Source organism: Marmota marmota, unplaced genomic scaffold, assembly GCF_001458135.2.
Source record: "Marmota marmota marmota unplaced genomic scaffold, marMar, whole genome shotgun sequence".
Lineage (NCBI taxonomy): Eukaryota > Metazoa > Chordata > Mammalia > Rodentia > Sciuridae > Marmota > Marmota marmota.
In genome coordinates this window covers 8,282,433-8,295,310 of record NW_026000102.1, presented here as the reverse complement: position 1 = coordinate 8,295,310, position 12,878 = coordinate 8,282,433, and the positions used below count along the sequence as shown (strand labels likewise).

The 12,878-nt window shown below is 61.9% G+C and overlaps 3 protein-coding genes across 6 annotated transcripts in view; 2 read left to right on the top strand and 1 right to left on the bottom strand.

Annotated features, from left to right (window-relative positions):
* Positions 1–3,776, top strand: LOC107155594 (ceramide-1-phosphate transfer protein). 4 transcript variants are annotated; one of them, XM_015501531.2, is made up of 3 exons: positions 1–103; positions 1,822–1,956; positions 2,184–3,776. In XM_015501531.2, the coding sequence occupies exons 2-3, from the start codon at positions 1,835–1,837 to the stop codon at positions 2,704–2,706; spliced, it is 645 nt and encodes a 214-aa protein (XP_015357017.1). In that variant the 5' UTR covers positions 1–103; positions 1,822–1,834; the 3' UTR covers positions 2,707–3,776. The 4 variants fall into 4 exon arrangements, with proteins under 4 accessions (XP_015357017.1, XP_015357016.1, XP_015357018.1 ...); XM_015501530.2 differs by having other exon boundaries at positions 1,758–1,956; XM_015501532.2 differs by lacking the exon at positions 1–103 and adding an exon at positions 110–733.
* A 1,135-nt stretch (positions 3,777–4,911) lies between these two features.
* On the top strand, positions 4,912–9,159 carry Tas1r3 (taste 1 receptor member 3). The gene is made up of 6 exons (XM_015501528.2): positions 4,912–5,410; positions 5,515–5,815; positions 5,894–6,697; positions 6,810–7,013; positions 7,142–7,262; positions 7,401–9,159. The coding sequence occupies exons 1-6, from the start codon at positions 5,220–5,222 to the stop codon at positions 8,387–8,389; spliced, it is 2,610 nt and encodes an 869-aa protein (XP_015357014.1). The 5' UTR covers positions 4,912–5,219; the 3' UTR covers positions 8,390–9,159.
* A 1-nt stretch (position 9,160) lies between these two features.
* Dvl1 (dishevelled segment polarity protein 1) overlaps positions 9,161–12,878 on the bottom strand; it is a 10,024-nt gene continuing 6,306 nt past the window's right edge. The window contains exons 7-11 of the mRNA XM_048783573.1: positions 12,672–12,870; positions 12,097–12,228; positions 11,815–11,982; positions 11,536–11,742; positions 9,161–10,312 (exon numbers count right to left, since the gene is read on the bottom strand). Coding sequence (XP_048639530.1) covers positions 9,936–10,312; positions 11,536–11,742; positions 11,815–11,982; positions 12,097–12,228; positions 12,672–12,870 — 1,083 coding nt within the window. The 3' untranslated portion in view covers positions 9,161–9,935. The remainder of the gene's footprint in view (positions 10,313–11,535; positions 11,743–11,814; positions 11,983–12,096; positions 12,229–12,671; positions 12,871–12,878) is intronic.

Sequence of the window (12,878 nt, the reverse complement as noted above, 5' to 3'; positions counted from 1 at the left end):
TCTGCGGCCGTGGTCAACCCTCCCCGCCATCCGGATTCTGCCGCGCCCTAAGTCCCGCAGCAGGAGCAGAGACCCGCCAGCCCGGTGCCCGCTAGACTGCTAGGTGAGACTTGCAGGTGCCAGAGGGGACGTGCTGATGGACGTCCAGCCTGCCCTCCTGCCCTCCTGCCCGGCCCTGTCTTCCCCGGGGGAGGCTCAGAGGTATCCTGCTCCACCTTCAGGGAACTGGCAGGCTGCCGGCTCCCGGCTGCACAGACACGGCCCTTCCTGTTCCCACCCCTCCGGGCACAGCGCTGAGAGGCCCCTGGCAGTCCTTCTGCTGGCTCGGGTTCTGGGCGGGAAGGCTAGACCCCGAAGGAGATTGGGTGGCCAAGAAGGAACCCCTGGGGTCTTGGAGGCATCTGCTCAGTGAACAGCACTAGGCCCTGAGGGAGGGGAGGAGCCCGAAGGCTCGGGGCCGAAGCCCTGGTCCTGAGGCCCAGGCTCTGCAGCCCTCCACACCTGAAGACACTGTGAGCCATCATCTGCTCGGGCTCCACCCTGACCCAGCAGGCAGCCCAACCCGTGGAACCTGCTGGTTCTCCGCCCGCACTGGCTCCCAGGAGGCTGGGTCAGCCTGGGCCGCGGGAAGGGCAGAGGGTGCAGAGTGTTTTCCTCAGAGCTGAAGGACTTTGTGGGTGGAAGACAGAACCGGTGTGGAGATCCAGCTGTCCTGTTCCTGTCAGGCTCTCAGGTAGGGAGGCCAGACAGGGCTCCCAGCATCAAGGGGCACAGGAACCTCCAGCCCCTAGTGGGGTGAGTGATCATCCTGGACATAGGTGAGACGCAGTCAGGTACCCAGAGCCCATGAAGCACCCCCACAGGTTTGCCATGAGCCCCAGGCCCTTGGGGCACCCAGGAAGGTGGGTGCTGGGGTGATTGGAGGCAGACCAAGGTGTGGACACTGGGATGTCTGTGGAGTGACCTCAGAGACACAAGCAGAATCCAGAGCCTGTTCCCACCTTGAGAACTTGATCCTGGACCATTTCCAGAATGTTCCCTGGAGTGTTCCTTTGGGGAGGGCCTGTGGCAGTCTTCTGAATGTGGTAAGACCTTTAGCCGAGCCACCCTTCTGTATGGAATGTGTGTAGGTCCAACAGCAGGAGGAAAGATGGGTGTCCACCTGTGCAGCAGATGCTGGCCCCACAGCCTGTACCCTGGCCTTAGAGTACAGCCACAAGCAAGGAAGAGAAGTCTAGTCTGCCCAGCCACCCTCCCACCTGCTCTGGCGCTCCTATCTCTGTTTTCCCCAGTATCTGTCTCCTCGTCTACTGTGTCAGAAGTGCCTACTGTCTCAGAGTCCGAGTTTCTATTAGGATCTACACTCCTCATCAGAATGTTGCCTTCACAGGGGGCTTCAGGTGCAACCATGCTGAGGTAGCGCCTGTCTCTCAGAAGGATTTCCCCACTGTGAAACAGGGATTTTAGGGAAAGAAATCAAAACAAATAAGCAGGAAGCCTTGACAGAGGGGCCTGCTGCAAACAGGAGGCAGCTGGGGGTCCTCGGGTCAGGGGCTGACCTGAGTCAGTGGCATGAATGACAAGGAGGAGCCATGCCCAAGTCTGTGGGTGTGGTCAGTCTGCGTCGGGTCTGTGAGAGAGCCTGTGGCTCTGGGGAGGGGGCACTCAGCGTAAGAGAATGGGGCTTCGTCATGGGCAGACAGTTGCAGGACCCCAGCTATTTCAACTGTTCCTCCATCCTCCCACCTCCCTGAAAGAAATGAGCTACAGAGAGAGCTGACCCAGCAGAGGACCCACAAGCTCTGTGTGGAACTGTTTTAGTTTGTGTTAGAAAATGGATGGCTTGGAGGCGGAGTTCAACCTGAAGGTTGTGCTGGTCAGCTTCCAGCAATGTCTCAGCGAGGAGGAAGAAGTACTGCTGGACCACTACATCGCCGGCTGGAAGGGGCTGGTCAGGTGCGTGCACAGGGCACCTTCCTACAGAGGTCCCCAAGTTAGCAGCTTTCCCTGACGGAATCCACTTGCCAGGGCACAGAGCAGGCATGCTGGTAGGCTGTTCTCTGCCAGTCTTCTCACCCCTGCCTCTGGGCCAACATGTGCCCACAGTCTGAGGGTGGTGTCCCTGGAACAGGTTGGATACTCTGGGTTTGGGTGAGACCACAAGTTCTGTCTTTGCTGCACAGGTTTCTGAATAGCCTAGGCACCATCTTCTCCTTCATCTCAAAGGATGTGGTCTCCAAGCTGCAGATTATGGAGCGTCTACGCAGCAGCCCCCAACATGAGCACTACGTGAGCCTGCAGTCCATGGTGGCCTACGAGGTGGGCAATAAGCTGGTGGACCTCGATCGCCGCTCCCGCCACCCAACCTCAGGCTGCCGGACCTTGCTGCGCCTGCACCGAGCTCTGCGCTGGCTACAACTGTTCCTGGAGGGCCTGCGCACCAGCCCTGAGGACGCGCGCACCTCCGCACTCTGTACCGACTCCTACAATGCCTCTCTGGCCGCCTACCACCCCTGGATTGTGCGCCAGGCAGTCACCGTGGCCTTCTGCACCCTGCCCACACGCAAGATCTTCCTTGAGGCCATGAACGTGGGGTCCCCGGAGCACGCTGTGGAGATGCTGGGCGAAGCCCTGCCCTTCATCGAGCGTGTGTACGAAGTCTCCCAGAAAGTCTATGCAGAACACTCCCTGTTGGACTTGCCATAGTGGCCACTCCCAGGCTGGGTGGGCTTCCCCTGCTGGAGAGCTGGACTTGGGCAGCCAGGGCCCAGGCACTCCACAACAAAGCTTTCTGGGTGCCACCCTCACCCCTGCAAGCTGAGCTTATTGAGAGCCATCAGCTGACAGGAAAGGCAGGCAGCTGGCCTAGGAGAGGTGGTACAAGCCCTCCTCTTGGCCCAGAATGAGACCCTCCTCAGTTACAAGAGTGCTCAGTCGAGCCTCACTGAGGTGTGGAGACTGGGGGTGGTGGGGGCGCATAATCCTGCATGAGCAACAGCCTGGTGACTGCCCTACTGCTATGTGTGGATTCTGTGAAATGGTGTGAGGACACAGGTCCCTGGGCACCAAGGTTCTGTGCTGCTCCGGCCAGTATGCCCAGTCCACATGTATACTTCCCATGCTTGTCCTAGGCCAGGCCTCGGACACAGCAGGCCAAGCTGCCCGAGTCCTCTCCATACCCTGGCTGGCTATCCCGAGGCAGAATGAGAACCTTGGGCAGGGTCTGGGCACTGAGGACTCTCCCAGTCCTTTGCCTGCCTCCTGTTAGCCTGTCTGCGTGCTGAGCAAACCAGAGCCTTCATGTCCTTGGCACTGGCACCTGGAAGCTGAAGTCTTGAGCCGAAAGACCTTCCCAGCTATCTAAATAGCTCCTGCAAGGAGGGCTTGAGCTCCCCGGAGGGACCCAGGTGGATGTCTCCTGCAGAGATACCATTGCAGGCCACCGCAGCATGGCCCAACACCACTGGGTGGAGCCAGGCACTCCCTCTGCCCCTGCTCTGCTGCCTTTCCCCACAGTGCTCAGGAGATGCGGGGGTGCTCAGACTAGGAGGGGGCTGGACCCCCTTAACTAGCTGACAGTTATCAGATGGCCACACCATCCAGCCATCATGCAATGCTTAGGGGCCTGGTCACTCCCACTGCTCTTCACCAACCCACATGGACAGTGTTCGCAGTACAGTAGATGTGCGTGAATGCAGCTGCCAGGGTGTGCTTGGCCCTTTGGAAAGTGATATGGGTGATATTGTCCAACATAATAAACAATGCTCATGGGACTAGTTATGGCATTCCACGGTGGGGTGTTGGGTACTCCAGGTGCCTGGTTACTTTGGGGATGACCATGGAGGTAATCTGCAAGGGCATGGAGGAGCCTGACTCCAGACAGGCCTTAGGCATGTGCTCCCAACCCCAAGAACTCAAAAGGCTTTTTTGACCATGAGCACACAAGGCATGCCCAGGGCAGAAGCCGGCTCTGGGATGCTGCCTGTGCTTGTTCTGAAGGCTTTATCTTGATTCCTCACCATGAAGACCAAATCATCCCCATTTTACAGGGAGAAATCTGACACCCAGGGTCACCTACACGAGAGGCTGGGTAGGAAGGACAGGCCTGAAGCTACACGTGTTGGAAGAGAAAGGTCTTCCCAGGCCAGGGCCAAATGTAGGTGGGGACTGCTCTCTGCCAGGACAGCCAGCTGGACAGGAAGAGGATGCACACTGGGCAAGGTCCTCTTGGCACTCCCCACAAGGTCAGGGTCCACTTGGGACTGGCCGGAGAGCAAGGCTGCAGGTGCATTGTGTGTGTGGTGCCCACGTGTGCACTCTGGGCCCCTTGCCATGCAACAGTGAAGAGGCACTGGCCGGCTCCACCTCCCATAAGTCTGTGCTGGGCCCAGTGGAGCCCATTCTCCCCCAGCTCCTCCCAGTGCTCCTCCCAAGGGCTTCCCAGACTCAGGCTGAGAAGAGGCCCAGGGTGCCTACAGCTGTTCCAGTCCATTTGGTTATGACCTTTCCTCCCTCATTTGCATGAATCTGTCCCCAAAGGGGGTACCTACATATCAGTCAAGGTGAGAGTACCTGGGCCAGGAGTTAGCTGAGTGGGCATAGTAGGAATAGGGTTCCCACAGCTTGCAGGGATCAGATCCCCAACAGAGGGAATGGCCAGATCCTCAAGGGGTCCGTCCTGCTCCTGGACAGCCTCCACCCCAAGACCCATTTCACACCCCAGTGGTATGGCAGAGGCCTGGCTATCTCCCAGCTGATCTGTAGGCCTGGCAAGGCCATCTCTGCAGCCTCCTAACTACTGACAGTGCTGCTTGAATTGGAAGCCAGGACTCCCAGAGCTAGAGAGAACCCCCCAGGATATGGCACCTCTTGCCTCTCTCCCAGTCACTTGAGACCCCAGGGCCCTAGACACCTCCTCTCTTCTAGTCTGGCAGGTTGCTCCAGGAATGGGGGTGATGAGGGTCTTGGTATAAGCAGGATACAGGCCTCAGCTGCCTGCCAGGTCACCGTTGGCCAGAGAGCCCAGTGGTGATGTCACGGTAAGTTCAGGAGCACAAACCTTCAAGGCCTGGATCACGACATTCCTGGGGGCCCTGGAGGATTGGCAGGTGGGCGTGGTGCTGGTTTTGCTAAACAAATCTTTTACCTCCCCCTGGGCTTTACATCTGGGGCTCCTGTCTGGCACACCCATTTGTCCTGGCTGGAAGTAACTGCCTACCATGCCAGGCCTGGCTGTGCTAGGCCTCCTCCTGGCAGCTCTCCTGGGCCTTGGGACGGGGACCTCCTTGTGCCTGTCACGGCAACTCAGGATGCAAGGAGACTACGTGCTGGGTGGGCTTTTCCCCCTGGGCTCAGCTGAGGAGGCCGGCCTCCGCCACAGGACACGGCCCAGTGGCATTGTGTGCACCAGGTATGAAGGTGGGCAGCTGGGGCAGAGGGAGGGTGTGTGCCCAGGTCTGTGGTGCTCCCAGGAAGGGATGAGGTGCAGCCACCTGCAGCCCTGTGTGGCTTCAGGTTCTCATCCCTTGGCCTGTTCCTGGTGATGGCCGTGAAGATGGCTGTGGAGGAGATCAACAACAGTTCTACCCTGCTGCCCGGGCTGCACCTGGGCTATGACCTCTTCGACACATGCTCAGAGCCCATGGCCACTATGAAGCCCAGCCTCATGTTCCTGGCGGAGGCAGGCAATCGCAGCATTGCTGCCTACTGCAACTACACGCAGTACCAGCCCCGCGTGCTGGCCGTCATCGGGCCCCATTCGTCAGAGCTGGCCCTCGTCACGGGCAAGTTCTTCAGCTTCTTCCTCATGCCACAGGTGGGCCTGCCGCTCCTGTGTCCCCCATGGGCCCTGCCTGAGGGAGCCCTCACGCCAAGGGTCTCTCGGTCACCACAGGTCAGTTACGGGGCCACCATGGACCGACTGAGCAACCGAGACACATTCCCGTCCTTCTTCCGCACGGTGCCCAGTGACCGGGTGCAGCTGGAGGCCGTAGTCAAGCTGCTGCAGAAATTTGAGTGGAACTGGGTGGCTGCCTTGGGCAGTGACGATGAGTATGGCCGGGAGGGCCTGAGCATCTTCTCAGGCTTGGCCAACGCCCAGAACGTCTGCATTGCACATGAGGGCCTGGTGCCACCCCTTGGCGCTGATACCCTGCAGCTGGGTAAGGTGCTGGACGTGCTGCACCAGGTGAACCAGAGCAATGTGCAGGTGGTGGTGCTGTTTGCTTCCTCCCAGGCTGCCCACGCCCTTTTGCGCTACAGTATCTACCACAGCCTCTCGCCAAAGGTGTGGGTGGCCAGTGAGGCCTGGCTGACCTCAGACTTGGTCATGACACTGCCTGGCATTGCCCAGGTGGGCACTGTGCTTGGCTTTCTGCAGCGGGGTGTCCAGCTGCCCGAATTCTCCCAGTATGTGGAGATGCACCTAGCCTTGGCCTCTGACCCAGCCTTCTGTGCCTCTCTGGATGATAAACCAGACCTGGAGGAGCACGTGGTAGGGCCACGCTGCCCCCAGTGTGACCACATTACCCTGCGGAACCTGTCGACAGGGCTGCTGCAGAACCTGTCAGCTGGGCAGCTGCACCACCAGATTTTCGCCACCTATGCAGCCGTGTACAGTGTGGCTCAGGCCCTCCACAACACGCTGCAGTGCAGCCCCACGAGCTGCCCTGCACGGGAGCCTGTGCGACCTTGGCAGGTGAGGATAGGGCTCCAGGGTTCAGTGCTGGCCCCTTACTGGACAGGGCCAACACCCATCTTAGCTGGAGGTAGCTGATGGGTCAGCCCCGCTTCCCTACCCCATCCCCCAGCTCCTGGAGAACATGTACAACATGAGCTTCCGTGCTCGAGGCCTGGCACTGCAGTTCGACTCCAAGGGGAACGTGGACATGGAGTATGACCTGAAGATGTGGGTGTGGCAGAAGCCGACACCCAGGCTGCACACTGTGGGCACCTTCAATGGGAGCCTTTGGCTCCAGCCCTCACAGATGCACTGGCACATGCCAGGCAACCAGGTGAGCATGAAGCACCCGGGTCCCCACCACAGTGGTGCCCCAGGGCCAGGCCGGTCTCGGGAACGGGGAGTCTCTGGGTCTCAAGGTGCCCGTGGGTGGAGCCAGACACTGCATCCCCACACACCCAGGTGCCTGCGTCCCAGTGCTCTCGGCAGTGTGAAGAGGGCCAAGTCCGCCGCGTGAAGGGCTTCCACTCCTGCTGCTACGACTGCGTGGACTGCAAGGCAGGCAACTACCGGCAGAGCCTAGGTGAGCTGCCCTGGCGAGGTCTGCACGGCTCAGAGCCTGGGGAGAGTCCTGAAAGCCCTGGCTCCGTGGCAGGGCCAGGCTGGGGAGCCTGTGATCCCAGCACCAGCCCCCAACACCCTCTCCCCTACCCTCCCACAGATGACTTCGTCTGCACCCCATGTGGCCAGGACCAGTGGTCCCCAGAGCGGAGTACGCGCTGTTTTCCCCGCAGGCCCAGATTCCTGGCATGGGGGGAGCCAACTGTGCTCCTGCTGCTCCTGCTGCTCAGCCTGGTGCTGGGCCTGACACTGGCTGCTCTAGGTCTCTTTGTCTGCCACTGGGACAGCCCACTGGTTCAGGCCTCAGGTGGGCCACGGGCCTGTTTTGGCCTGGCTTGCCTGGGACTCGTCTGCCTCAGTGTCCTGCTGTTTCCAGGCCGGCCAGGCCCAGCCAGCTGCCTGGCCCAGCAGCCACTGGCACACCTCCCACTCACTGGCTGCCTGAGCACACTCTTCCTAAAGGCAGCAGAGACCTTTGTGGAGTCAGAACTGCCACCAAATTGGGCGACCTGGCTGCATGGCTGCCTGCGGGGTCCCTGGGCCTGGCTGGTGGTGCTTCTGGCCATACTGACGGAAGCAGTGCTGTGTGCCTGGTACCTGGTGGCTTTCACACCAGAGGTGATGACAGACTGGAGGGTGCTGCCCACCGAGGCACTGGTGCACTGCCACATGCGCTCCTGGGTCAGCCTGGGCCTGGTGCACATCACCAACGCCTCGCTGGCCTTCCTCTGCTTTCTGGGCACCTTCCTGGTGCAGAGTCAGCCTGGCCGCTACAACCACGCCCGCGGCCTCACCTTTGCCATGCTAGCCTACTTCATCACCTGGGTCTCCTTCGTGCCCCTCCTGACCAATGTGCAGGTGGTCTACCAGCCTGCTGTGCAGATGGGTGCCATCCTCCTCTGTGCCCTGGGCATCCTAGCTGCCTTCCACCTACCAAAATGCTACCTGCTCCTGTGGTGGCCCAGGCTCAACACTCCTGAGTTCTTCCTGGGGGCAGGTCCTGGGGATGCCAGGGACAGGGGCAGGAGTGGGAGTAGGGAGGGGCCTCAGGGAAACGAGGGACCCTTAACCCCACACCCTCATACCTAGTGACTCCAGCCCTAGTACAGACAGCCCCAAACCCAGCAGCCCCCCAGACTGTGCCCCCACAAAGACCCTCAAGCTCTGGATTCTGACCCCAAGTGTCTGCAAACCTTGAGCCCACTGTGATGCCTAGGCCTGTACCAAACGGGAGAGGGCCTGTGACCCCACCCCAGGGCATCAGATGCAAGCCTTGTCCTTGACTCTGCCAACCAAGGTCTGACCAGGAGGCTTGGGCCCACCATCCTGGGAGGTGGTCCACAGAGGGTGCCTTCAGACCTGCAGCCACACCGTGAACTCTGCAAAGCCCTTTCCAGTCACCAGTAGCCAGGTAGCGTATTGCTCACCTGGCTGCATCCAGCCTGGGGCCTCCACCTAGCCCCCTGCAGGTGTTAAAGGCGTGGAAGGTGGGCATGAGCACATGACCAGGGCAGGATGGGAGGGCCAGCAGGGCAGAGGGCTGCTCAGGGAAGAGAGGGCCTCCTTTCTCCTTGGCCTACCCAAGCCAGCACCATGGACAGAGCCCAGGCAGAGGTGGGGGTCAGCACCATGGCCAGCGCTGGCCACTGGGACCCCTGAAGCCAGGAGCCAGCACCAAGGACAGAAAACTGCTGCCAGGACCCCTGCTGCCATCCAGCACCAGGGACAGAGCCTCACAGACAGAGGAGCTGGGGGACAGCAGCTGTCCAGGACCTCGGGTCAGAGACCAGGGACAGCTCCAGGCTGGGCCCTGCATCCTGCCGAAACCCAGCCAGTGAAGGGACATGGCTCACACACAAGTCCCATAAAATTAAATGCTTTTTAGTGTTTAAAATAGCATTTACACAGAAGCAGCTCTACATGAACTAGACGCGGGACTGACACAGTATCTACAGCGCAGTGAGCAGAGCCGGGCGTGCCGAGACAGTGGCACAACGGCCCCAAGGGAGTCCCGGTGCGCAGGGTGCCCCCTGACCTGCCCCCCACCATCCACCACACGCTTCCAGGCTCAGCCTGTGCTCCCCTCCTCTCTGGGTCCCAGGAGGGCAGGGGAATATGCAGCCACCCCCAGCTGGGCAGGGAGGGGGACAGCTGACTAGCCATTCCCCCAGAGTGGGCAGGCTGGCAATAAATAAATAAGTTAGACCCCACTCTGGGCAGCCAGAGGGGTCTGGGGGCTCTAACCCTGCCACTCGAGGTCCCCACCTGGGCTGACAGGTGAGGCCTGTGCACTGGGTGAGGAAGGCTTCAGGCCCACCTTCACGTGGCTCTGGAAGTGGGAGCAACATGAAGCCAAAGAGGGCATCCTCATCCCCAAGGGAGGTCACCTCCAAGGAGGGGGTCAGAGGGTCCCTGAGGCTCAGGCCAAGGACAGAGATGGTCTCCCCCACAAGGCTCTGCAGATACAAGCCGCTCTACCACAGGAAATGCCAGATCACAGCGATGGGGCTGATCTCGGCCCTCGCCTCCAGCCTGCTCCCACGACCCCTGGCCAGCCTCCACCACGTAGGCCCACAGAGCTCCTGTAGGGGCCACTGTTCCCCCCATGGGCAGGGTTGAAGGCACAGGCGGCCAGTTACATGATGTCCACAAAAAACTCACAGGGGTTCCCCATGGCCTTCTGGAAGGACTGGCGACTGCCTGTCAACTCTGGGGGGACGGCAGCCAGCTCCCGGACAGGTGGCCCACCAGGTGGCCCACCCACCACTGCATAGGCCTTGGTCAGGGGGTGTAGTGGGGGGAGCCCTGGGGCAACGGCTGAGAGCTGGCTGTGGGGGCTGCTGCCCCGGCTGAGCTGGCTGACCGGTCGCTCCCGCCTGCTAGTGCCGCCGGACCCACTCAGCACCGTGTGGTCTGACTCGCTGCCACTGCCCCTGGCTCCAGCTGCCCGGCGCTCCTCCTCTCGGCCCAGGGCCCGACGGCTGCTCCGGGTGGACCCGCTGCTTTTGCTCCCTGGGGGTGAGAAGGGAGAGAAGGATGATAGGGTCAGCTAGGCCTGGCCATTTCCAGGACCCCTGGCTGCTCCCAGGCAGGCAGGCAGGGCAGGACGGGGTGGGTCTGAGCAGGTGGATGTGAGGGACAGCCATGCAGACACAGGGCAGGGCTGGCCCCACCCCAGGAAGCAGGAGCAGCTGCAGAGGCAAGAGGGCAGTGGCTGGCAACAGGGGCACAAGCCAGTGTGGTGCCCACACCTCACCCCAATGCTCAGACCAAGGGCTGGTCTCCAGCCGAGTGACTGAGGCACCAGCAGAGACCTGTGTCCTGGCCGACGTGTCAGCAGTCCTGGGCTCCCACCCGGAGACCTCTGTCCACCCAGTCCCAGGGCCCTGGACAGCTAATTGGCTCAGCCCCTCTCCTGGGCTCCCAGGAAGTGGTGGGAACCTGAGGACACAGGCTGGCTGGGGACACGCTGAGAGGGACCCCGGGGGGGACCCTGGCTTACCGGCCCCGAGGGTCCACTCCGCTAGTCCTTCAGTCTAAGGCTTGCTCAGCACAAAGCAAGGGATACATGAGTCACACACCAGCCGGGCACTCACACCCGCCACCAGCGAGGCCTGACCAGAGCTGGGTAGGGCTGGATGGCTGCAAGGGCCTGTCCAGAGTTCATGGATACCCAATAACTTCCCCTTGGGCACTGCCACCCTCTGGCCCACCTCTCGTTTCCCATCCTTCTCTGGGTCCCCTGGGCTGGCTACCTGCAACTCTCCCAGACCCTGCAAGCATGGCCATGGGCCTCACTGTACTCAAGGTGGCCTCACACATCTGCTCTAGCAAGCCAACTCCCTGGGGACTCCCGTGTCCTCTGGGCCCTGGGGCAGGGTCTTCTGAGGCACTGTCTCCTTGCTGAACTGCAGGTTCCACAGGAGACATGGTCTGTCCTCTCCTGTGTCCCAGGGTCTGATGCCTGGAGCCACCCCCACCCCCACTCCTGTCACACCACCTCCTAGCCTCCAGTCTGCCACACCTGGAGCACCAGCCCCCACCCCGCCAGGCACAAGCACCCAAGCCTCCAGGTGCTTGAGGTCCCCTGTGGGACTCGACCCTGTCCCCCAACACTGGCTCAGGTAGGAGCCTGCCCCTAGCAGGCACACAGCGGGAGGGCAAGGGCAAGGGCAGCAGCAGGGCAGCGAGCCGGGGCGGGGCGGGGCGGGGCGGGGCGGGGCCTGAGCGCTCACCTTCACTCTGCTGGCTGCCAGCACTGCCACTGCCGTAGCCAAAGCCAGGGTCCTGGTAGGCAGGCGGAAAGCAGGGCGGGGGCCCTGGGTACTGGTAGGGGTAGCCCTGACCCAGGGGCCAGGGTGCTGCCGGGTGGGGCAGCGGGGCCAGGGTGTCCTGATCGGAGGCTCCACTGGAGCCACTGTTGAGGGTCAGGGCTGCGAGATCTGGCAGGAGAGAGGGGGTGGGTGAGGGTGGCACAGGGCCGTGGGGTGAGCCCACCACGCAGCCTCACTCACTGCTGCACAGGTCCCCGAAGACGTAGTAGCACTGCTCAGAGAAGGTGACCTTATTGACTGTGTGCCGCAGGAAGCCGTGCTTCAGCATGCCGCTGGCGTACTTCCTGGCCTCTCGCCGCTCCTTGAAGCCCTCCACGTGGGTGTACAGCCAGTCCACCACATCCGCCCCTGGCCCCACGCCCGCTGCGTCAGGCCAGGTCACTCTGGGCCACCCACCCTGCAGAGGAGCAGACTCAGCCCCCTGCCCCCACCGCCAGTTAGGTGTACTCAGTAGGGACTCACCAATGACGGCGTTGGCAATGGTGATCTTGAGCCACATGCGGTCCCGGATCTCCAGCCCCGAGTCCGGCAGCTGCATGACCCGGACAACCGCACTCATGTCACTCTTCACCGTCAGGGGCACCTCCTCCAGCTCTGCGGGACACAGCTCCCTCAGCCACGGGCAGGCAACAAATGGCAGGACCAGGGAGTGGGCAGGGGCCAGGTGGGGGCCTGTATCTCAGCCCTTGAACACCTCCCTGCAGGTTCTGGGGCCAGACCTGGGCAAGGCCACCCTGCCCCACAAACCAGAACCAGGCACCAGACAGCCTCTTCCCTTCCCCAAGGCCACCTCCCTGCAAGCTCAGGGCATTAGTCGTGTTACTGGCGGAGAAAGCAGAGGGCCACACACATCCCCCACCCCGGAAGGGCCCAAGGCAGCACGAGCAGGGAGGGGCTCCAGGCTGGGAGGCCCTGCCCTTCCGCCTTGGATTCCCACCGGGCTCTAGGGAGCTGCCACTCACGCGGGGCGCCGGGCACAGAACTGGTTAGTGAGGAGGAGCTGGTGCGGGAGACAGCGCTGGAGCAGGGGCTCGCACCGTAGCGGGGCAGGGCGCCGGTCAGCGCTGCCGTGTGGGACAGCCAGGCAGCAGGGTCGATGGGCCGCACCGGGTCAGCTGACGGCCACCGTGGGGCAGCAGACGCAGGGTGATGGGCAGATGGGCGAGGTCGGGAAGGCAGGGCACAGGGAAGAGGAGAGAGGCCCTTCAGGCTGGCTCTGGCGCCCCCGCCCCGCCCCCGCCCCG